This window comes from Carassius carassius, chromosome 10 (genome assembly GCF_963082965.1).
Source record: "Carassius carassius chromosome 10, fCarCar2.1, whole genome shotgun sequence".
Classification (NCBI taxonomy): domain Eukaryota; kingdom Metazoa; phylum Chordata; class Actinopteri; order Cypriniformes; family Cyprinidae; genus Carassius; species Carassius carassius.
This window is the reverse complement of record NC_081764.1, coordinates 15,866,937-15,892,244: the sequence shown is the minus strand read 5'-3', so window position 1 is coordinate 15,892,244 and position 25,308 is coordinate 15,866,937. Positions and strand designations below refer to the sequence as shown.

Below are 25,308 nucleotides of genomic sequence, written 5' to 3'. Positions count from 1 at the left end.
GTAGAGTTTCTCCAGGTGCACCACTCTTATGAATGCCTCAAATCTGTATCAACATGCCTCTGAACTCTCTGTGCTCTGCAATCTGAATAATCAATCACTGTGCATGAATATTGATGGCAAGGGGAGACTTACACAGCCATGCAAGCAATCATTCAGCTCTCAGTCATATTGGAAATCTCATTTAAGGGTTTGATTAATCAAAAAAATTACTTGTTTAGCATAAGTCAGCGAACTGAGTGCACTGAAACACTTTGATTTGATGCAGAAGGTAAAAATGGTTAAAAATTTTGAAACGTTAATAATACTAATTTGTCTTTCCTCAAAAGCCCGTTACTCAAATCCTCACACATCATGTGTTATAAAATCAGAAATAGCAGGAGCATTTGTTGAAGTCACCTACCAGTCGATACAGGTCACAAGTTCCAGTATCTTCATTATGGATCATATTCCTTTGAAAAGCACTGTTCGATCTGTGTTTCAAAAGCCTTTATGGCATGATTCCCTCAGAGATTGTATTATGATGAGGGTTTTCAAAGAATGTTGTGTGACTGAAAGTTGATGAGATGTTATTTTGTTCAGTGACTCATCTTTTGTTAAGGAGATAAATGGCCCTCCGTGTTTTATGATGGGCAGCAGTTTCTCTAAGTGACCAGTTAAGGTAATTGGATGAACCACACTCTCTTCCCCCCAACACCTCAGCACAGAGAGAGTCCAACTAGATAAAGGTCAGAGTTGAAGACTGAACAGCTTGACTGAACTTTTTAATTGCCAGAACATTTGTGTTAAGGACATTGTTCACATCAAAGACATTTTCCTGAATCTAGCATATTTTTCACCACTGTTCTGTATGTTTCTAAATGACAGGGTCCTCTTTTCATTAAATTTAGCAACATTACATTTGTTAAAAAAGATTTTCACTCACTCTCATGTTGTTTCAACTTACTTTCCTGTGTAGAACAGAAAAATTTGGATTTTTGAAGACTACACTTTTTTCAATATAAAGAATGTAAATGAGGACTGGGGCCATCCAACTCCAAAATGACAACAAAACAAAAAAGCTGGGTTGTTATTGAAAACTAAAACTATTAAAATCATTTTTGGTAACTGAAATAAAATAAAATATAAATATTACATGAATAATTTAGAAATGTTCAAGATTAAAATGAAACTAAAATTGATACATTTTGGTAATGAAATGACTAAAACAAATTAAATGATATAAATGAAACCTAGAAATGTTAAAAAAATGATAAAATTACAAAAGTTTACAAAAAAGAAAACAAAAAAGATTTGTTTGAGGAACATTAAGGGCACAGTTTAAGATTTTCTTTTATTAAAATATCCAAAACCAGCTAGAACAGTTTGAGGTATTTTGCTGACTTATGTACTTAAATTATCCCAAATGTTTCGAAGAATGTTTAAATCCAGAGAAATTAGCAATTTTAACTAGTGACTCGGGCCATGTCCATAGTGTCATTGTGTCGCCTGCCAATGACGTCATACAGCTTCGACTTCCCGTTTTATTTTGTAGAAAACATGGAAACACCAAAGTCGCTGTAATATGTTGTACGTTTTAATAGACCGGTGAAGACTGCACAGAGTAGCATTATAACAGAACTTTCAAATGTATCTAGTATGATAAATAAAAAAGAAATCATTAGCTTATCCATGAACATGATTTCTGCCCGAGTCCCGTCGAGGCCCGTGTTGCATCGGCTGTGGGGATGAAGACAACAACTCCCATGATTCCACACTCAGTCACGACGTCATCAAACTGCGCATTTGTTTCTTTGTTTGTTTTGAATATGCGCCCTCTAGTGGCCAAAACGTACATATTGTGCCTTTAAGTCTCAAAATTTAAGTTGTTCTTCGCTGAAAATCATTAGTAGTAATTCATAAAATTAATAGTGAGGTCTGATTCATAAACTGTTCTTTTGAAGTTTTACCCTCACCAATCTTAAAACATTTTGAAAGCTCCAGTCACAATTCAATGTAACTGCAGGAAAAAAAGCGAACCAGATCAAAATTCTCCTTTTGTGTTCCACAGAGAAATTAAAATTGGAATTGGAAAAAATTGGAAGTGAACAATTTTTTTTAGCAACTTTGGTCACCTATTTTGTGCAAAGCACCTGGACTATTTCTAAAAATACCTGCTTCGCTGAAAAATGTCAGAAACACTGAAAAAGATATATGACAATGACAAATAACAAATGCTGTGTTGTGACATCCCCTGAAGCTGTTACTGTCTAAGGGGCTCAGAAAAATCATTCCTGAGCACCCCTGACATTTTCTGTCATTCAAGAATGGCATCTTTCCTTTAAAATTCTTTTACCTCAACTGCATCGTTCGTCCCTTGAGAGACTGTGAGATACAGCTCAATAAGCGTAATAAAGGCTGAATGTTGTCAGGAGCGCAGCAGGCCATGGCAGAGGCCTTAACAGTTACAAGGCTCCGAAGGGGGTCAGTGCTCAGTCTTCCTCATTTTCAAACAAGAGACACATGATCAAGGCCATGCTGTTCCATTAGGGTTGAGAAAAACTTTTCAAATTGGTCTTTGTTGCTAAAATAGATGCACTTTGGTTCACAAGTCCCTGACCTTCATTTCTATTTGGACGGTGCACCAAAACCTAGCAGCTAAACAGTATTGGGACATGCTTTACATTGGAAAAATATTATTATAATATATTATAATTATTATTTTTGTGTTATTTCCTAGTAAAAACAAAATAAAAAAATTAAAACAGACATTAGAAGCAAAACTGCGTATATATATACACATATATATATATATATGTATATATATATATATATATATATGTGTGTGTGTGTATATATATATATATATATTAGAACATAAGTGTCTTTTAAAAAATGGAACTTTTTTTTTTTTTGCCATACTGTATATCTAAGAGTGAAAGCTCATCAAATACATTTGTTAGATTATAAAAAAAATCACATGCTCAATAAATAATGTGTACACATAAATATTAATATAATTAATATAAAAAAAATTATATGCATGTAATTCATATTTACAAATTAATACTCATTATATTTACTTAACTAAATACTGCTTACAAGACAGAAAGTTCATGTAACTGCATTACTGTACTGCTTCTTCAGTAGCTACAACATTTTTCTCCCAAAAGCAGGAACTTTATGTCCGGGAGTTTGGTTTGTCGAACATATAAAAAAAGAATTGACAAGCTGTCAAGTCCTGCTGTTAAAACCGATCCCTGTCATTTTGCATCGTCTGAGACATCTCCAGATGAGCCATCAGAAGATGGCTTTTGAGTAGCCAGTTTAAATCTAAAGCCTGTATGCGTAATCGTTTTGCTCATGTGTTGTAAAATAAATTGTTTTGAAGTGAGAAGTCTCAGTTGCCCAAAAGGTTTCTTGTATGGCACATGGTAGTTATTTACAGCATAAATCCTTACATTTAAACACTACTCTCTGTAATATGTGACCAGCACAGACAGCCAAAGCCAGTGTTCACCTCTCGCTGTCTGCTTGTTTCTAAATAGAGCAGCATAATTTCAGTTGTATTCTGTTTCCTGCATCCTAACATCCTCCTCTAAGACAGCGGGGCGAAAAATTTATTTTCCATCTATCTTGCATCTTTATTCACTGCTCAGTAAGCAGCCCAGTCCATTCCCCATTTCAATTCATTTTAGGCTCCAAGGTATTTCTTCATTCAGGACATCAACAAATGAAAATGATTGGAAACTGGCCTCACTGTCACAGAAAGTAGGTTTCTGGATAATATAGGACTCCATTCAGCTTATAATCATATTAAATATATTCAGTTACTCATAGCGGGCTGGTTGCAGAAAGGCAGCTCTCAGCGTGCAGGCCAGTGTTCCTGTAATGATCGAAACTCAAGGATGGTGCTATCGATCAACCCTCCATTTGATTCCATTGCAGCTTTAAGAATCACTACTTAATGTACACTAAGTCCCGCCCCTTTCAAACTAGATACTGTCTCCTATAGCTGCAATGGGCACTGTCTTGAGGGCTACAAATAGGCAGCATAACCAGTGATTCTGTGCAAAGTACAAATTCTGCATTGAGTGGTTCTTCAAACTGTATAAGGACTGCTCTCACTTTTAGATATTCTCTTCTTCTTTCTCCTCAATTATTCATCTGTTCTTACAGATCCCCCATGTTTTTGCCCTTAGCACTCTACGTCTGTAACGCATGTAATACAATAGCTGGCTTCTTACAAGTGCAACAGCAGACACTCATCAGAGCAACATAAACTATTAAGCAGTGAGAACTTTTAACACAGTACTAAGTAGTCTTATCACAGTGTGTTGAAACACGTCATTTTTATTTGTAGGTTTTGATTACTATTTTGTGCATTTAAGACGGAACATTTAAAAATAAATAGTAATAAAAAATATAAACATTTTGAAAAGACTCTTATTCAAGCAAACGGCTAAAAAAAATTTGATGTGAATATAGGTGTTATATAAAAATAGCTTTTTGATTGAATGAGAGATATTGTGTCTAGATGTTTTTTCCCCAGATTGGCAGGCCTTAGAGTAATTTCTTCCAATGCATCAGCGGCTGTGATCACTGAAGCAGAGGAACTGATGTTGGATAGCAGGGTCTCCAGCTGAATTAGCCCATATCTAGTTTCTGTAAGCACAATACCTTCTCCTCTGCCACCTGATGCTGCACGACTGGCCTATTTTCTTCTCTCATTGAGCAATGGAAAGTTATTATATGGTTCAACTTATTCCGTGAGCAATGGTGATGACATTATAATCAATCAATTATTGAGGGAGGCTAATTAGCATCACATTGTATTCGTGACAGCAGGCAGTTTCCAACTCGTCCAATTCCACAAAGGTGAGGGCTTATTAAAATATGAACTTTAACAGAGGGCACACCTAAATTTGTTTCTTGAAGTTGATTTTTTTTAAAGTTATAAATCATTTTATTCCAACTCAGTTTAAGGGGATAGTTCACGCCTAAATTACAATTCGGTCATCATTTATCATTTACTCACCATCATGTTGTTCCAAAAAACTATAAGGTTTCTTTCTTCTGTGGAACTTAAAAGAAGATATTTTAAAATATGCTGGTAATCAAACCATTTTGCTAACCATTGACTTCCATTGTAAAGAAAAAAAAAAAACTTTTATGTTCCACAGAAGAAAGAAAGTCATACAGGTTTGGAAAGGCATGAAGGTGAGTTTATGATTACAAAATGTGAATTTTTGTTCAGAGACATACAAGTAAGCCATTTTAATTAACTGGATAATGTATCTGGCTAATATGAGTATAGTGCCAGATCAGCTCCAGTTCACACAGTTTTAGCCAAATTAAATCTGTTTCTTATAATTCTGCAGTGGAAAATGTCATATTTGGGTCTGTTAATAAGTTGATATTAAAAGGCTTTTTGCATCAAATGTAAATAGTGGTAGATAGTGCTTGCATGAGTATAAATGTCAGCAAATAGTGGCAGTTGCTATTTAAATGTGAATTAAACTAATATGCTATTTATACTAAAGAAAAAAATGTCTGAGTAACGATGGGCGGAGTTAGTGAGAAAAAAAAAAGCCTGTCAATAAAGTTGGCTTTTTGGACTTTGTTTAAATACACTGCCCATTAACTACAAGACTTTTTTACTACAAGTTGTTGATGCTTACAGATATTTTAAAGGAGATTTTAGGCTTACCTCCACTGCTGCCTTAGCTCTTTCAAACTCTTCCTCCAGAGAGTGGTTTCTGGACAGTAGTGTGCTACCCCACCTTTGGTCCTTGCTCAAACGGCCCTGTCAGAGACAGACAGACACACACACACACACACACACACACAGAGCAGGAGTCAGAGAGAATGTGGTCAGCCATCTCTCTGTCACTCTGACAGGAGAAAAGACCCTGTGCTTGCCAACCCCTGATGCCAGAGGCAAGGAGAGACGCCAGCTTCTTGTTTTCTTTCCTTTCCTTCCCTTTCTTTCTTTCTTTCTTTCTTTCTTTCTCACTTTCACTCTCTTTTGAGGTTCTGCTGTCCACACCTTATGTTCTCACACTCAAAATGGCTCAAGACTGGCTTGTCACGCACAGCGCGCTGCCCTCACACATTTTTCTCAGTATGCAAAATCTGAAAATAGCATGGCAGGAGACCTTTGCGCAGCAATGAATCGTCAAATATGCACCGTTTTCAGCAATGTACACCTGAAGACATGCTTCACATGCGGCAAAGCCATTCATTTTGAGTACAGTGCTGTGTGTGTAAACCACACCGCAACAGAAAACAAGCTTACTGCAAAGTAAAACACAACAGTAAGATCTCAAGGGTTTTATTTTCTGAGAGTCATAAAGGCTTCATCTTGATAGATTTCAAATTTACGGGGTGACATCTGGCCTTAACAAATAATAGGAACCTTTTGTTTACATTTGCTGATGGCTATGGATGCTATACACTACTATACTATTTACATAAAAGGTGTAGATGAGTTTGTTTCCTGATAGGAATAGATTTGGAGAAATTTAGTTTTGCATGTACATCTCTTGCTCACAAACGGGTCTTCTGCAGGTGTCGTCAAAATAAGAGTTCAAACTGCTAATCAATGCATCACAATAATCCACAAGTAATCCACATAACTCTAGTTAATCAATTATTTTATTTTAAAGTGGAAAGGTGTGTGCTTGTGATAAACAAGTAGATTCAAACTGCTGCGCCTAGCTAAAATACCTATTCAGTGAAAAGGTATATTAGGGGTAGGTTCAGGGTTAGTACCTAGTTATTACATAGTTATTATAATTATTATAATAAATACATAGAATGTACATGAGGAACAGGACTGTAAAATAAAGTGCTACCGAACTCTCATTCTAATGGCATATATTCACTGCAGAGGATCCATTGGTGAGCAAGTGATGTAGTGCTAAATTTCACCAAATCTGTTTTGGTGATGAAACAAACATCTATATCCTGGATAGCTAAATTGGTTCAGTGGTAGGGAAATTCCTTGTTACAAAATGAATGTACTGGCCAGGGGGCGTAATTAATTGTGCAAGTTGTGTTTTAAAAAATATGTATCTCACTAAATTAACATGCAAAACTGATCGCCATAGTCGTTGCATTTTCACTGATAATAATGTCATGTTTTTGGTGCTCCTTAAACTTTAAAGTTGCTTGTCAATTTAATGAATAATGTAATCATAGAGTTACCCTTTAGAATTCACCCTCGTTATGTAGTTTTGTATCTTGTTCTTAGGTAATTCTAAGGTCTTCAGTTTCCCCAATTCAATTCTTAGCATAACAAAGCCTCTCCAGGCAGACTGAATCAAAGCAATTTGATGAAGTATTTGCCACCTGCCTCATTGGATATCAATCAATTACAAAGTTAAATGTATTTCATACAGGAGGCTATAATGAAAGCCTCAAAAAGAACAGTTGGTCTTGCTTCATTGTGCTGGCACAGCTCTGTATAATTACATTTAATGTGCCCTGTCAGACCCTGTGTCAGTGCAACAATTACCTTTAACATAACACATTCCATTTCCACCACCACTCATGGCCCAAAGACAATTTGAGCTTGATGTTTTTAGAACCATGCAGCTCACATATGTGCTGATTGCTCCATCATGACTAGTTTTAGCAAATGTAAGACAAATGTATCTGTACTTCGCATGTAAGGTTTAGGTATGTAAGGGTCAATCATATAGGCTATAATAGTGTCAACTATAAAGAAACATTCATCATTTTTTTATAAAATTCCAAAGTGAAAAGTATTTTTAAACAAACATTATGAATTCTTAATTAATAAATACTATACAATTCAAAACATTGTGGTCAGTAAGATTTTTTATTATTTTTTTATTAATACTTTTATTCAGCAAGGATGCATTAAAAAGATCAAACTTGACATTAAAGATTTCTACACTGTTACAAAAAAGTCTTGAAATCAAATCAATCTTGAATTCAAATGATTTTTCCCTATTTCTATTCATCAAAGAATCCTGAAAGAAAATGAAAAGAAAATGTAAGAAAAAAAAACATTGATAATAACAAGAAATGTTTCCTGAGGTCCAAGTTAGCATATTAAAATGAGAGATCATGTGATACTGTTGACTGAAATAATGGTTGCTGAAAATTTAGCTTTGCCATAACAAAAATAAATTACATTTTAAAATATATTAAAACAGAAATCAACTATTTTAAATTGCAATAATATTTCACAATATTACTGTTCCCTTTCGAGGGAACTTCGAACTGCGTCCTCTAGGGGGCGCTTTGGGGAACACCTCGTCGTGACCCGTGTCTGAAGCATACATTGAAAAAACACCAACTTGTTAGTCGGCGACAGCCTCAGACATCACTACCGGCGCGACTATAAATCAGCACCGGGAGAGCACGTCATTATCTTCTTCATCTTCACTGACTGTTTTGTTTGAAGCGTGCATCTGAAAGAACCGGTAAGGGGGATCTTTCTCTGTTTATCATGGCGACAACTAGCAAGCGTTTAGACGATGTGTGCATCCGTGTCGGCGTTATTTGACACCCGATGACACACGTGATCTTTGCGTCATTTGTTTGGGTGAAGAGCACGCACGCGATGTCTTTGAGGAGGCAATCTGCGTGCATTGTGAGCATTTTTTCAATGGAAAAAGCTCCGCTCTCGTTCGTCTCTCTTCTGAGGTGTGGAAGAAAATGAGCTCGTGAGAATAAAGGTGGATCTGTCTGAATGGTTTAAAGAGGGACTTTCCCTTTCGCGCTCGTAAAAAAAAAAAAAAAAAAAAAAAAAAGGGCGGCGGATGAGAGAGAGCCTCGGGAGGATGATGTTGTATCTTTAACACTTTCCGATACTGAGGTTAGTGCTCTGCTGGGTTTTTACCCAGGAAAAGCAGGAGATATTTGAGGATGGTGAAGAAGCTGAGGCTGAGCCTTCTCAATTCTCCTGCCCTGCGTATGTAGAGCTGTTGGAGGTTATTGAGCGAAAATTACCTTTTGACCATAGCCCTCCAGCTCAGGTGAGCCTTGATCTGCATGATCTCCATACAGAGATTAAAAAGAAATGAAAGATGCCGTTTTCTTCTCGCATCCATCGGTTTCGGCATGAAAGTAATCTGCCGACATCGAGGTGATGCGCAAAAGCGGCTAGGAGGGAATGCTCCCTGTAGAAAGAGCTAAAAATTTTATAAATAATTTATAAATAATTTTTTTCTGTGAAATTTTTTTCTTTCTGCAGGGGAAACATCCTCTCTTAATCTCCCTCCTTGCCATCTAAGCCCCTTCAGAAAATCATCTCGCTTAAAGGGCAAGGCATACGCAGTAGCAGGTCAGGCTGTGGCTTTATTACAGCACAATGCTGGTGCTTCAAGCATATCAGACTGATCTGCTAAGACACCTGGATAGAGGCAGGGGCCTTTTTCTGATCTGGTAGCTGAGCTGCGCCGCACCACAGATCTCTCTATGCTACCAAGCAGGCCGCCTCCGCCAAGGGCAGGACTATGGCAACCATGGTGGCAGCGGAGAGACATTTGTGGATGAACATGGCAGACATCGGGAGGAAAGAAAATGCTTTCTGCTCGATGCTCAGGTTTTGCCTTCTGAACTTTTCGGTATTTCCGTTGAGATGGCGATTTGAGAAGTTCAGGAAGACGAAGACGCGCTCTGCTGCTTTCAGATCCTTCGTTCCACGAAGGTCCAGGTCTGAGCCCGAACAACATAGGGGTCCTGGCCTGTCTCGATCTGAGGATCAAAGATGGGCACAGAAGGCTAGTGTCGCAACTCGCGCTCCTCCCCCACCTGCGGGCAGGGGTTAGAGGAATCGTCGGTCACGAGGAGGTAAGCAGAACCTAAGGGGTATGATCTAGACGAGGCAGCGTTCTCATCCGAATCGGAGTGATACCGAGGTATCTACTTGTTCCCTTTGGGGATTTTTAACCCTCTGGAGTCTAAGAGGTTATCAGGAGAAAATAGCCTCATAACGTGTATATGCGCTAATCGACTTCAGAGGGTTAACTTCTGCTTTTATCCTCCACTTCCTAATTCCCCTGTAACCACCAGCTCTCCACCTGATTGAGGTTAGGTGGAAACCTCTCGCATAACAGTCTCCTATGGTGGACCTATAATGTTTTTATGGTTCTATGTTCATAGCAACCACCTGACTGATGGTCCAGACTAAAAGGAGGCGCCCATTGAGCGGGGCTCCGGCGCAGGAGGGTGGGTGAGTAAATGTAACCCTCTCTGTATATACTTATGTGTATTTAATTGCTGGTGGTTACGTGTCTACTAATAAACTCTGTGAGTTTCCTTTGCAGTGCTCAGTTACAGTGTTTACTAAACATTCGCCAGCAGCAGCCATCCGGCTTCATGTTCCGGTATTAGGCGGCTGAGATCACAGGTTTCTGAGGGAGCCTCCTTGATCATCAGGCCTGGCACAGCACTGCAGGGAATTTCATGGATGTCTGGCCAGGTCACCCCGAGGGGTCTCCTGGCCGCTTAGGGGTGCTGTCGCATCTACCAGGAAGTGGAGGTGGCAGTTACAGAAGTCTTCTTGTATATGCTGCCTCAGGTGATGCTCCCCTCGCCCGAGGTTTGTAAAATTGAGCTTGCCTCTCCCGTGAGATTCAGCACCTCTGCGATGCTTAGGAACCTTTAAGTACACACGCTAAGCTTTGTGTACTTTCTCAAAACCACATGGTGGTCAGTCTGCACGTGAACACTTTGCGCACTTTTTAAAAATCCACAAGTGGTAAGTTTGCACGCAAGACTCTGCAAACTTTCTGAAATCTTGTATGATAAGGGTTACGCGCTCTGCTTCGTTCCCTTTCTTGAGATGATTAGACCTTGGTTCCTTGGGCTCCATTCAGCCAGTGTGTATTTGTTTATACACCTCAAGCATCACCTCCCTCAACATGAGGGGCTATTTGGGTGATTCTCGTGGTAATTTAGCAGCGCTCCCCTTTTTCCAAAAAAGGATCGCCTATGAGCGCGCTACTCTGAGCCCGGAGTTCTCCTCTCGTATGAGACTGAGTTCTCTGTTTTTTCCCCAGAGCGCTCCAGTATTGTTTCCATAGATCGAGTTGATGACTCTTAATCATACTGTTTTGAGATACACTATTCCATCTATGAGCTGCTCTATCGGAGTGCCACGAGAGCCCCTCCTTAGAACAGTATTTGAAAATCCATGCTATGGTAAGTGTGCACGTGAAGTCTTTGCACACTTTCTGAAATCCACACTGTGGTAAGTTCGCACGTTAGTATTCTGCATTCTTTCTAAAATCTTATATGGTGAGGGCTTCGCGCGGTTGCTTCGTGCCCTTTCTTGAGTTGGTAAAAGCCCCGTTCATCTTGGGCGCCACTCCACCTATGTATCCTCGGATACCTATCTAAACAGGGTGTTGGTACTAGAGAACTGTTGAGACAGCTCTTTCAGCAAGCTTATGCGTAAGCTAGCAGTAGCCCCTGTGTGACAGGCAAGACTTGGTACAAATGCTTGGTTCTTAGCCGTATCCCTTTAAAGGAATCTTTCCTGATTCCAAGCCTTCAGCTCTACCCTGGGCAGAGGCCCTAACAATTAAATTGGGTATGTAGCTTAGGCCTTTTGGCCTTAAGGGGTACTGTCACAGACAGCCGTCTAAACGTCCCAGGGGCAACTCCCATGGAAATGGTAGAGTTGGTACTTAGTGCTCGCCATGATTCTGGCCTGCACTCCCCTCAGCATGGCGGCGTGGGTATACTGTTCCCCAAAGCGCCCCCTAGAGGACGCAGTTCGAAGTTCCCTCGAAAGGGAACTGTCTCAGGTTACGTATGTAACAATAGTTCCCTGAGTAAGGAACGAGACACTGCGTCCTCTAGCTCCCTGCCATGCTTCGGACGCAAGCTTCAGATGAAGAAGATAATGACGTGCTCTACCAGTGCTGATTTATAGTCGCTCCGGTAGTGACGTCGGAGGCTGTCGCCGGCCAACAAGTTGGTGTTTTATCAATGTATGCTTCAGACAAGGGTCACGACGAGGTGTTCCCCAAAGCGCCCCTAGAGGACGCAGTTCGAAGTTCCCTCGAAAGGGAACAGTAATATTGTGAAATATTATAAACTGAACAAAGATGACATCACTGAATTCAATGATGAACTGCCTTTAACTGTCATTTTGCATTATTGACACACTGTTTTCGTAATGAATGTTGTTCAGTTGTTTTGACGCAATGTATTTTGTTTAAAGCTCTATATAAATAAAGGTGACTTGACTTGACTTGACTTGGACAATCTATCTGGGGTAATTTAATTTATGCTTTTCCAATAGCAACCTTGGGTTTACATTGGGTTTACATTGACCAGTGACTGGTCAATAATTAGTTTGATAATTATCTAATCATGACAGACAGCAATACAACAGACCTGCATGCTTCACTGAGGGTAGAAGCGTGTAACATTTGTACCCTGTAGCACCACAATAAATTGAAAATCCTTTGCAAACTGTGACCTGCCGTGAGGACGTCACTTCAGTTCATTAGTTGCCATTAATTTCGCCAAAATGCTTGGTCTTTTTTGTATTGAATTTGGTGGTGATGCTGTTGCCATGGTGCAAATGCATAGACCATTCTGCAATTCATACAAAGAGTGCACAGAGAGGCTTACATGTCTTCCACTAACATATAGCCTGTTGAGCTGAAAATAAAGAATTCTAGACGTTAGCACACAATGTTCCACAATGTATTTGAGTGGCTAAAAAAAACCATTCACAATTCAAGTGGATGGATTTATAGTGATATCATAAAACTACAACGAGTGGGACAAGTGGGAAATAACATGTGAAAGCCACTGACAAATGTGCACAGATGATCAGGATTCATAAAAAGAGTGATAAGTGTTGCTCAGCACTGCACCTACTTGAGTTGCTGCCACGGCTTCCACCTCTACTTTATTATTGACCTCTAGGGAATTCCTGGGGGTAGTGTCTAGCTGAGTCTTGCAATCCATAGACCTGGGGTTATATCATAAGAAATTGATGTGAAAAAACAAAGGTATTCATATCTTTAGGATATCCAGAAAGTGTGTTTTCATACTAGTTTTTTGTTTGTTTAGTTTTTTAGAGCAGCGACTTACCACACAAATTCACCAGAATTTTTTGATGAACATCTTCTCTCAAGTTTCCACTTTCTGCTACCATTTCGCTCCAGGTGTGGGTTGAGTTCTTCCCATTTTTCCAAAGAAGATGGAACTGCTACTGTAAACAAAATGAGGCCATGTTGTTTGACAGAGATATATTATCATACTGCAAGTCTATCACAAGCAACACCACAGGAATTTGCAGTAAGCACATATTAAAGAGGGTAACTACATAACGTTATTATTTTCAAAAGTACTATCCATTATTGAACCTGTTCAGTTAATGATGTGAAAAATGCATTTTAATTTGTGTAATCGTCTGATTTCACTTTACTGATTTGCAAGATTGCTTCTTAGCATAATGGCCCTATAGTTTGTCTGACACTTAATACCTGAGTCAGATGAAATCTTTTCTGGTGTGCGGGAACAGGTTATACTCTGATCAACATCCACTTGGATCAGCTCTGTTTCATTGGCCTTCTTCCTGTACGGAGTGCCCTTAGAAGAAAGAGGGCTCTTCCTGTCTTTGCTTTGTCTTTTCTCTCCAGGCTCACTCAGATCTAGCAGGTCCAGAGAGGAGGACAGTACTGGACATAGGAAGCAAAATGAAAATAAATATCATCCACTTTTATTTGTCTTCTTGCTCCAGAAAGTTCAGTTGTTCTAAAAGTGTGGGATGCATCCCCTGGCCAATGCCAAGTTTTAAGTAGCTACACTCTCAGAAATAAAGGTACAAAAGCTGTCACTGGGGTGGTACCTTTTCAAAAGGTACACTTTTGTTCCTATTAGGTTCTAATATGTACACTTTAAGTACCAATATGTACCTTTAAGGTACAAAAATGGACCCTTTATATACAAACGTGTACCTTTTGAAAATGTAATGCTCCAGTGACAGCTTTTGTACCTTTATTTCTGAGAGTATAGATTACTATACAAGCTAGATCAAAAATTAAATATAAAAATTTTGGTCTCAGCAAACTGAGTGAAGGTCTTTCCCCACCGAGGAACTGAGAGGTTGAAGGTTCTGAAAATCAACATTGTACCTCATTGTCAAGAAACTCCCAGGTGCCATTTGCTCAATGACTAAATAGCGGGATCGAATATACAGCTTTCACACCTTGTTTGATTGCCTGCTCTAAAAACGAGTTTGATTTATCCCTTCTACCCCTGTCCAAACTGGATTGTGGTCACTGTGAATTTTGGTTTCAAACCATATTTTGTTTATGGCATCAATTTCTTTTGAAGCTGAGTGGATATGAGATATAAATATAAATATAAATTCTCTCTGTTTTGAACGGCTCAGGAAAATGAGTGCGAAAACAGAAATTCATATGTCATCAACAGCGGCTTACTTTCATCATTTAGTACGACTGTATTAAGAGCAGAAACAATCTGTACCAGAGTTTGCATGAACCGTAACCCAGTCCAGCCTTTTTAGACTTGGGTAAGGTTCAAAGGTGTGCACCGTAGTTCATAAAACAACATTCATACTATCCAAATGAACTGAACTCTGACATCAAACAAACATGGGTGTGCACCAAAAGTTCTAGTGCAGGGGTGTCCAATCCTGCTCCTGGAGGGACACTGTCCTGCATAGTTCAGCTTCAACCCCAATTAAACACACCTGAACCAGTTAATCAAGGTCTAGAAATACTAGAAACTTCCAGGCAGGTGTGTTGAGGCAAGTTGGAGCTGAACTCTGCAGGACACCTGCCCTCCAGGACTGAGTTTGGAGACCCCTAGTCACAGCCTCAGACTTCACGCCCATGTACCATTGGCTAAACATCTGACACATATGGGACACAAATGTGGAAACACTTCAGGAGTGTCTCAGTCATTATCGGATTGGATGAAATCTACAGGATTCCACGTGACACTGAATACAAAACAAACTGTGATTGGTTGTTTGACATGTCGGTCAAACGGCCTCATGGGCCGGCCTTGGCCAATGAAAGGTGCCATGAATTCCAGACCTTAAGCCATCAGTCTGAAGGTCTGGCTACACGAGACTTAGTAGACCCCTATGTTAGTGTGAAAGCCCCCTAAGAGTACATCAACATCCTCTCATCCCTTATCCATCCCATTATGTGTTCAACAGATTAAAACATTAACATTTGTAAAATACTGTGAATAAATTGATATTAGCTAGCAAGTTTTTGCACAGTTTTGAATTAGCACATTAACCAAAAGTCCATAGTTTAAAGGAAAGAAAAACATATAAAAACACATCCTGGCCTAGTTATTGCTCTAGGCACTTATCTACCTGCGTGGTCACAGCAATAAAAGACAGCAGGCAGTTCTGACAGCTCAGGGGCCAGTGTCAAATAATCTTTGATGTTTCATGTTCCTCTCCAAGAGAACAAAGAGCGTTTGATATAATGTATATACACACACACACACACACACACACACTTTATCAAGAACACCCTCTACAGAACACAGTGTTCTGCTGCAGATGATGAAGTTTTGAGAAATATGTATTCCTTCAATATTCAGAGAGTATGTAGTCAGCATTTCTGATTAGGTGAGATCAAAGCATAAAACTTTTAAATGGTTAACACCCCCACCTTACATTAACAGTAAGAACAGATGCTCTGGACATATTCTACAGCTTCTACCCCCTTCCTGCTACCTTTCTGCCTTGCAGAACAGACATCTTCATAACCAGGTGGTAGACAAAATGTCCATGCAGGTCAGTATTGGATATAGATGCCAAAATTGAGGATGCATGGGCTGGACAGAACACCTTCTGAAATCTGGCACAAACATCAGAGCTATTTAATAATAAATAATAATATATTTTTCTTCCACCTTTAAGATGTTTATTTTTTAATGATATATGATGATAAATATATATATATATATATATATATATATATATATTTATTAAATAATCAAAAACTCATTATAAAAACCTGGCAAACAGAATAATGCTATGTTAACATGACATTTTGAAAGCATCCACTTGTCTCTGGTTTTGATGTCAAAATAAGCAGATTTGACCATAGAATAAGCTGGTAAATGTGGTACTGAAATTGGTATAATGACTAAAAATAAATCTAGATTTAGGTGTTTACATGATCTTACACACTGTTGGCTTATTAACATTATTATTATTGAAATCAATTACTTCCCCAATTTGTACTCTGTTTGTATATGCTTAAGTAAAAAAAAACAACAACATGTATTTTGTTTAACGTACGTCTTGCTTTGAATCTCATAATCTGTTTTCATAGGAGTCCTGACACCTTGATAATATGATAGTCTGAAGATTCAGTAACCAAAGCAAATCATGATTTTTTTATTACTAAAATGAAAAATTTATCAAAATCTCACTCAGGAGAATCTACCAGAGAATAATAATTGAACTCACAGCACTTCACATTAAAGACCTGAATATACTTTCTTTTTATATAATCAGCTCAATTGCTTTTATAGACAGACACTGCTTTAAAAAAAAACTGGTGTTCTTTTAATCATTCATTTTAGCTTAAGAATTTAGTCTAATTAAGCATACTCATATTAATACAATCATATTGATAAACATGCCAAAAAATATTTAGAGTGGTACAAAAAATATATTTTTAATGCAACACTTCAGTGCAGTGTAAACTTGGCAATTGACTCTGGCTTCACATTTTTAAATCAGGCATACACTAATACACATAGTTTAATAACTGACTGTATAAATTACAAAACTTCCTAATCATCGGGAAGAAGGAGGCGGGAACCGGCGGACAATCAAACAACATTTTAATAATACAAAATAAACACAAAACAGCGCACCAGCCCCTCACGGACGACCAGTTTTGGGCAGCCGGCAGGAGTCCCCCGTTCCCTGCTCCTCCCCGTTCAGGCGGACGGCAGCAGGCTCCGGCTCTCTGGCGAACGGCGCCGACTCCTCCGCTCCCTCACGGACGGCAGCCGCCCTTCCAGATAGCGGGCGGTCGGCAGCGAGCTAGCCCGTCACCTGCAACTCGCTCCAGTCCACCGCTTCGAGCGTCCATGGCGGCATCCTCCTCGCCTGCTCTGTGGCACCGCGGATTCCCCACAGCGGCGAGGGATCTTCAGCAGCGCGTCCCTCCTTCTCCCGGGCTTCGGCACCACTGTAATGATTTAAACCTTGCTAATCATCGGGAAGAAGGAGGCGGGAACCGGCGGTCAATCAAACGAAGACTTTAATGACAAAATAAACACAAAACAGCGCACCAGCCCCTCACGGACGACTGATGCGCACAAAATAAAACCAAAACACAACTAAAAGCCCAGGCCTGGTGCTCTCTCATCCTTCACTGTCGTCGCTCCAGTTTTATATACTTCCATCTCCTACGTGGGACTCGAGACCGGCCTCCCTCCTTGTTCCCACGTCCCTCGGCCCCGCCCCACTCGCCACACTGACACTTTTACTATTTGTTTGACAGACTGAAAATATTTTACACTCTGAAGTAAGTACTTTGTGACATTATGATTGCAGAAAGTTCTGGCTGGTGATTTCTGAATCTCAATAGGCATTTCGCTCAAAGGCACAGTAATTAACAGATTGCTGCTTTAGAGCAAGCAATCGAAAGATCCTCCAATCATAATCTGTTGGTAAACAGAATATGCTTTTCCACAATCAGAAAGTAAACAAGATACTCTATAGAGAGTAGGAGTGGTTGTCTTAATTGCTTTGTGGTTCAGAAAAGTGAGGGTGTAAGTCAAATAAATACAGTTTTATTTGCTCAGCTTCTCAGTGTGAATTTCACGTAATACAGCTGTCATGCAGTAAGAGGCCATATACTTCCTCATTTAGTAATGTGTCTGTCTGCTCTGCTAACCAGTGGTGAAGATATATATACTACAGATGGCCTCTGTGAGGAATTAATTAGGTAGAAATTTAACAATGAGCAATATTTGGTGTTAGCAGACAATATTGATATTTGCAATGTTAATGTTTACTCAAAAATACTACACATTTCTCCGAACAGTGCCCTTAGTTTATTGTTGAATTTTGCTTGATTTGTGAAGGCAACAGTGTGCATGCCTTTTTAGATGAGTGTGATTTCACCAAGTACAACATGTTCCTGGATCCACATCCTTGTTGATCCTGGAACAACATTCCAGTCAACCAGTTTGGACAGTAATGTTGATCCAGGAACATGTCTTACTTGGCAAAATCACGGCGACCCCTTTTTAATTGACTTAATTATGTTAAGTAAATGTCTTGGCTGAATAAAAAAATCACCTATTTAGGTTAATAAACAAGTCCCTTTTAATAAGTCCCCTTTAAAGTCATTCAACTCAGCAGCCATCTTGGTAATGCCATCAGTTATTTTCAGTCATGCAAGTACATATATTTGTAAAAATCGAACAACAATGGTATCATAAATTGTGCTTTTTAATTTTTAATTTGTCCTATTCATTTTTTAACAGGAATGCATGCTGGGCAATAGCTGAAAATGACTGGACAACAAAATCTTTTTTTTTTTCCTTACTATCATTCAAAGGTTTGGGTTGGTAAGATATCTAAAGTGCTTTTGAAACAAATCTCTTATGCTCACCCACATTTTTTTTTATTGAAAATACAGTAAAACATTAATATTGTGAAATATTGTTACAAATCAAAACAACTGTTTCTATTTAAAAACATTTTAAAATTTATTTTATTTGTGTGATGTCAAAGCTGAATTTTCCTCAATCATTTCTCCAGTCTTCAGAAATCATTCTAACATTCTACTTCAGTGCCAAAAGAAAAAATTATTATTATTTACACAATTGAACACAATTTCAATTGTTCTGAAGCAGATGCAGATGCAGAAGCAGAATTGCTGAGGAAGCATGGGAAGGTCACTGTACCTGCTGTGTTGGAGGTTACTGGACGGGCAGCTTCATCACACTTGGTCTCGCAGAGGAAATCATCGATGGAAGGGCTCAGCAAGGGACGGCTCTCTTGTTGCTCACTCACCTGCTGAAAAAATCAAACAGAAGAGTGTGATGAGATCTACATTAATGCACTTGGCCTCCTGTTCTCCTATTGTTTTAGTTGCAGCCAGCCTCCACTGTGCCAGGAGCATCTCTGCGTGTGATTAGAACACTGATAGTCACCACCTTGCTGCCTATTTACAGAATTGAGATGACAATTCTCACCATGCCCCCATCTTGCAAACGTCTCTAACCTGAGGATGTTTCTCCCTCCCATTCTCACTAAAACAGAAGGAAAGCAGACCAGTAAAATCAGAAATAGCATGTGGCCTGCTTGTTTTTCCATTTCAGAGAATATAGTAATTGTGTATGAATGTAATTATGACAAAGAGTGAGGCTGTCTTTATATACTAGTATACTACTGTATGTGTAGGCCTACTATGTGACACAATCTGTGTATGTTCTCTTAAAAGACTGGCATAGAGGTGGCCCTGTGTCTAACAGAATGGAAAAAACGCATCAATCATCATCTGGTTGTTCTCATAGTGTTCACTCAGCCATGCCACAGTCTCATCAGAGGAGAGCACTTTTGTGGGCAGTGCATGGTTACAGCAAATCTGCATTTTCAGCCATAAATACCTCTTTTTTGAAAACTTAATCCTTTAGTCAGAAGAGAGACATACATTTGCAACATTAAGGGGCTCCTTGATGTTTAATCAGTGTCCTCAGTGTGGTTAAATTAATTGATTTCTTCCTACATATTGCACATACTAAAATGAAGGCTAGCGTATTCGTGTCTAAACAGGATTTGCATCAGAATCTTTCGGGATTGATGTTAAATGTTTCTGTGCTGTAGTAAAATGTTATTGATGAATCCATGTCTAAAGAGGGAGATTACTATAGTGACCTGAGAAACAGGCTAGTCATTTAACTGGATTTGATAATCTTCTTTGTTCACATCATTTAAGACACAAAGGCTGATCACACCAGTTGAGGCAAACATTTATCTTCACCCTCTTGGAAAAAAGATTTCCTTATGTGACTGGAAGGCAGCTTGCTACCAAGCTAACACTTGCTTATGTGTGAATAAGTGGCTACCTGAATTAGCATTTTGTAGAACTGATGTATGTGAATATATGTGAATATATTCTTTTGCCCGGTATTAATTTGATAACCTGGGTTTCTGTCTGTAAGGTAACAGTGTTTTTAAAAGCTGTAAGTTCATGGTCATATCCACCAGTAACAACATGCTGGGGGTAAATGTGATGCTTGTATCAAGTGCACTGAAAGTCAAAAGTCGCTAAACACACTGTGAACAAATTTAGCAGGATAGATATAGCTAATGAGCAGAAAATATTAATTTAGTTTCCATCTGTTTGCTAATTAGCTTGCAAAAGTACAGTACCATTCGAAAGTTTGGGGCTAGTAAAATTCTCAAAAATGCAGTTTTTAAAATGTAAAATTAGAATTTAAAATAACTGTTTTCTATTGTAATATATTTTAAAATATAATTTATTTGATGTCAAATCTGTATTTTCAGCAGCCATTACTCTAGTTTTCAGTATCACATTATCCTTCAAAGATCAGAAATGCTGATTTTATTTTTTTATTTATTTTTGAAAATAGTTCTTAATGCTTACATTTTTGGTTGAAACTGATCATTTTTTTGATGAACAGAAAGTTTAAAATAGCATAATGTTTTTTGTTTAAATTTTTTACGTTTTTTTTTTTTTTTTGCACTTTAAATACTGTCACTTTACATCAAATTCAGCCTTGCTGAATAAAATAATACATTTTACTTACTCAAAATTTTGACTAGCTTACAGTTAAAAATTAGGCTGTAGAAATGAAATTGTTGTATTGTTATGTGAAATTGTCCGTAACTTTATTTATTCTACACAACTGTACTTAAGAAAATATAAATATGCTGCTTTCAAAGTCACCTGTACTTAATGCTTTGAAGCTATTTTTACAAATTCCCCTGGGTGAGAAGAGAATCTCCTATGTGACCCAGTGGGTGCGTTTCCCAAAAGCATCGTTAGCCAACTATGGTCGCAAGTTCTGTTGTTTCCAATGTAGTTCAACGATTCGGTGTTTCCCGAAACCATAGTTCAAACGAACAATCCAAACTTGTGTCGTTGGACAACCTCCACCTGTGGTTAGAGGCATAGTTCGTCGTTAGTTTGCTGTGTCGACGTCGTTGATTGCGTCGCACCTGGGTTGTGTTTTATTCAGAGATATCGATCCTATGCCCTATTCCTTAAGAAGATTTCACCATTCACTTTGAGTGATTTAAAAGACTTAAAGTTGTGGTTTAAGTTTATTACATAATTCGCCTTTTTATTACTATTACAAATTCAGTTTGAAACTATATAGCAGTGTGGCCCTCGCGATTATTCTCCCTTAGAAGTGCCCTTTGAAAGCATTAATCTTGCCGATTATAACGCAGCCATTGTTTCGTTTGTGCGGAAAAAAACTGTAAGTTTGTCAAATAAGTTTTCTTATTAAAAACATTCCAATAGCCAAAATACATATTTCTCATATAACAATATTGGTAAAACTTATATTTCAATGTTAACACTCAAATCACAGTTTTTTTTTTAGTAAATACATTTTTAATTTAATTAATTTTAAATGAATGCTCCTAAATAAAGTAACAAAAAATGTATAAATAAGTGAGTGATTTTGTTGTTTTTACAGAATTAGAATATAGAATACTCTCTACAAATGTGTTTGTGTGTGTGAATACATATATATATATATAGAGAGATGGAGAGAGAGAGAGAAAATGTTTTTAAGTCTTCATTTAATCGGCAAATTAACCAAATATTTAACAGAAATTATGTCAGATTAAACAAATGGTTTAAACTGCAGTGGTGGCTGGATGCTGCACAGGTGACAGGACGTATGGGCGAAGAGGACATGTCTCCCAGCAGCCAGCTAACACCAAAGCCATGCACCCTCTTCAGCCACCTGCAAACTGCAGAAGTGGCCCACACAAAAGAGTCATGTGTGCTTCCATCACCCACCCATCAGGCCATCACCCACCACCTCCATAAATGTCCAACAGCATAATAATGCAGTGTAGCTAACAACTGAATTTAAAGCATTCTTCTTATTGCCCTCTGAAGATGTGAAGCCTGATGTTGAAAGGCCAGACTGGAGAGGGCCTGATGTTGGAGGCCTGAACTTTAAAGGCAAAGGCCTGGTTGATGCACATGTATCTATATCTCCAAGGATCCTTCCTTTGCAACAGGCCCCAGGATGGCCAAAACTTTCTCTTCCTCTGTAGGGACAAGAGGAACTGTATTGATACCCCATCAGTCTTGTTTGCTACCCTCTTACATGCCACAGCCCTCCGTTTTGTCACACTTATTCCTGCCTTCTTATGGGCTTTGTTCATATCCATAGCCAGCATCATTTATTTTTTAAATGATTTCTGCCCAGATTTTATTTTTGTCAGCATTTGTAATGCAATTTTTTTTTAGCTTTGAAAATAGCTGGACTTTATTATTTTCCACCTCCTCCAAAAGAACTGCAATTTCAAGCTTTGAAAATTGGGGTTTTCTTGTCATTTTCATTAACACGTCAGAATGGCAAGAAGAAATAAATAGGACAAATGTAGCAAAATAAGCAATCCACAACAGTAGCCTACATCACAGTTTTTCAAAACCCATCTTTTTTCAATTGTGGTTTAATAGCCTATCAGTATTAAATAAGAAATAGTATTTATATGAAATTGTGAAATTATTGACATTGGGATCAGAAAAGAGCACATTTTTAACTCTGCGTGTGTATAATGTATTGCAGAACAAATTAATGATTCGTTATTACTCGACTCCTACGTAACATCATTTCAAAAGTGTAATTCGAGTCGAAGAAAAGAGAAAATAAAACCAAATTACTGTAGGTGGCGATATGTGCTCATGACTCAAGTCAGCCATTAGATCGAAGAAGAAGAATGACTGCTCAAACCAACGTAGTTTGAACCATAGACATATAAATACCTAAAAGTATTTATATGTCTATGGTTTGAACCATGGATCTGCGACATCGGTACCATGGTCTCGGGAAACAGTTGTGACTAGGTCGTTCGTTTTCATAACTATGCATCGTACTATGGTCGTTAATCGGCGAGTTACGTCGGATGAAAGGCTAAACACCCCTGGTTTGCATGTTGCTGACATTTGTTTCTTGCAAATAGTGCTAAGATACTTATGTCAACAGAATGCTTCATGTCACATTCACATATCCTACATAGGGCCTTAACAACAACTGCTTAAATTAACAAACTGTTGCATGTTCATCATCTAAGGCAAATTGATAAAAAAGCTCTGACCTTATCAACACTAGCTTAATTGAGGGCTTCTGTATTTCCCCTTGAATGTCTTTTTAATTTGTCCGGGGCTTAAATAAAACCATAGAGACAAAACTCCATCTGGAATTAATTTTGAGATGGACACAGAAAAAAAAAATAATTCATGAAAAAATGGATTATACTTCTCTAAGGAAAAACTAGTTGTGCTTGACATTTTTCTGGTTTATATTCTACCTTCAAACTGTACAAAGGTTTGTGATCTCCTCGTACAGTAGCTTGACAGAAGCTTTGAAATAAAATACTGAATATTCATGAATAACACGAGCAGTGTATGTTGGCCAGAGCACTTGGGAGAACATTCCTGTTGTGAGAGTCTGTGCCAGAACGCTGACCCAGCAGTCTTAATTGGGTTGCACAGACAACACTGGCTCTGCTGGTGTCAGGGAGGAGATTTATTCCTTCATTGGCTGGAATGTCTGATCTTACCTTACCCAAGATGAACTCCTGCTGTTACAACACCTTGCACATTTTTGATGGAAGTCAAGAAAATTATGGTACTCTGTCTTCCGACTGTTGTCTTTGCCTAGCATCTTTCTTAAAAAAAAAAAAAAAAACCTTTGCAGAAATATAGTCTTATTAAGCATTCGAAGTGTCAGGCTGGTTGATGTAACAGCATCTTCCGTCCGGAGGTTTTATTACCGTGGGTGAGCTGGATTTGCCCCTATATACAGTAAGTCTTATTATAAAAGCATAACTTCCTCATTTGTTTTTGTGAAAAGTTATCTGAGAAAATTCACCTGAGATGAAAACTGAGTTTTCTATAAAAAATAGTTGTAATTTTTATTTTTACTCACTTACACTTTTATACATTTCAAACAAAATGTATGTGCATGTGCACAGCATCTGTCATCGCATTCAGAGAATAGCAGAGAAAGCTATAATGGGCGATTATTGGCATTTTTACCTTGTTGACATATCTAAAAATAATTGTTCTTATTTTTATTTGGAATTATAGGTTGCATGTAAGCATAGGTGCAGGTACATTTGGCAATAAAAATATCGAACATGTGATATAGTTCTACATTTTACAAACAGTATTGCGAGTTGCTTGTGGTCTTTTTTTGCCCTCAAGACTTGAACATCAAGGTCACATAGTTTGGCTTTAATAAGGATTTGATTATTCATGTAGTGCATAATGTACTATTCTGAGATTCACTGTGCTTCTGATGTCCCATCTTCCCATGATACCCAGAGGAATTTATAGTAACCACATGTGAATGCTGATTACCCTTTCAAGACACAGAAAGTTGTACAGTAATTGTAAAGCAGAGTAAACCTACTGATTGCATATGTATGAAAAAAATAATGGTGATGAACAACTGAGAAAGTCCTTTGTCTATATGAAAAGGATTTTTTTTTCAGTTGTTCTCAGCTACGCTTTATCACACCGCAAGCATTTTGTACCTCCTCATTTTTGTCTTTGTGTTTGAGCCAGAGGGCAAATCCTGAATTATGTCATGGAAAACTTCAACTAATTGTGTCATGTGGGTTTAGCTTCTGGTGGCAACTCAAATATATTGTTGTCAAGGGAACCTGGAACCAGTTTAGCCTTAAGGGGGAGATTTAAGCTCATGTGAGGCAACTATTAGTGTTATAAAAAACAGCATGAACATACACAACTGCATTATTTATAAAAAAATGTTCAGAGGTACAGTTAGCTGTAAAAGCCTGTCCTATTTTGTCTTGTGTGTGAGGTCAGTAAAATTAGCATAATTGATAAGATATTTGAACCAAGTGTTTACACAACACAAACTAATAAAATACTTAAAAAAAATTAGAAGTACAAATAAGAACACTTCTAGCAATGACTAAGTTAAAAAACCTGCTTCTTATATGTCATTCACGCAGTGAATTCCTGGCTAATTATAAAATCTTTCTCTTCAGATAAAGAGTTCATCCGTTAAGTTCAGCAATTTACTTGAAGTGACAGCAGATGATTAAATATCCACAGTATTAAA

General features: G+C 38.2%; 1 protein-coding gene across 4 annotated transcripts in view; it reads right to left on the bottom strand.

The window, feature by feature from the left end:
* Window positions 1-25,308, bottom strand: part of LOC132151868 (PEX5-related protein-like) — a 107,440-nt gene that overhangs the window by 16,661 nt on the left and 65,471 nt on the right. For 2 of the 4 annotated variants that reach the window (XM_059560345.1, XM_059560348.1), the window contains 6 exons: window positions 18,907-19,018; window positions 13,464-13,658; window positions 13,069-13,189; window positions 12,853-12,946; window positions 12,601-12,630; window positions 5,687-5,782 (listed from right to left, as the gene is read on the bottom strand). In XM_059560345.1, the coding sequence (XP_059416328.1) occupies window positions 5,687-5,782; window positions 12,601-12,630; window positions 12,853-12,946; window positions 13,069-13,189; window positions 13,464-13,658; window positions 18,907-19,018 (648 nt within the window). The remainder of the gene's footprint in view (window positions 1-5,686; window positions 5,783-12,600; window positions 12,631-12,852; window positions 12,947-13,068; window positions 13,190-13,463; window positions 13,659-18,906; window positions 19,019-25,308) is intronic. The other 2 variants (XM_059560346.1, XM_059560347.1) reach the window with 2 other exon arrangements.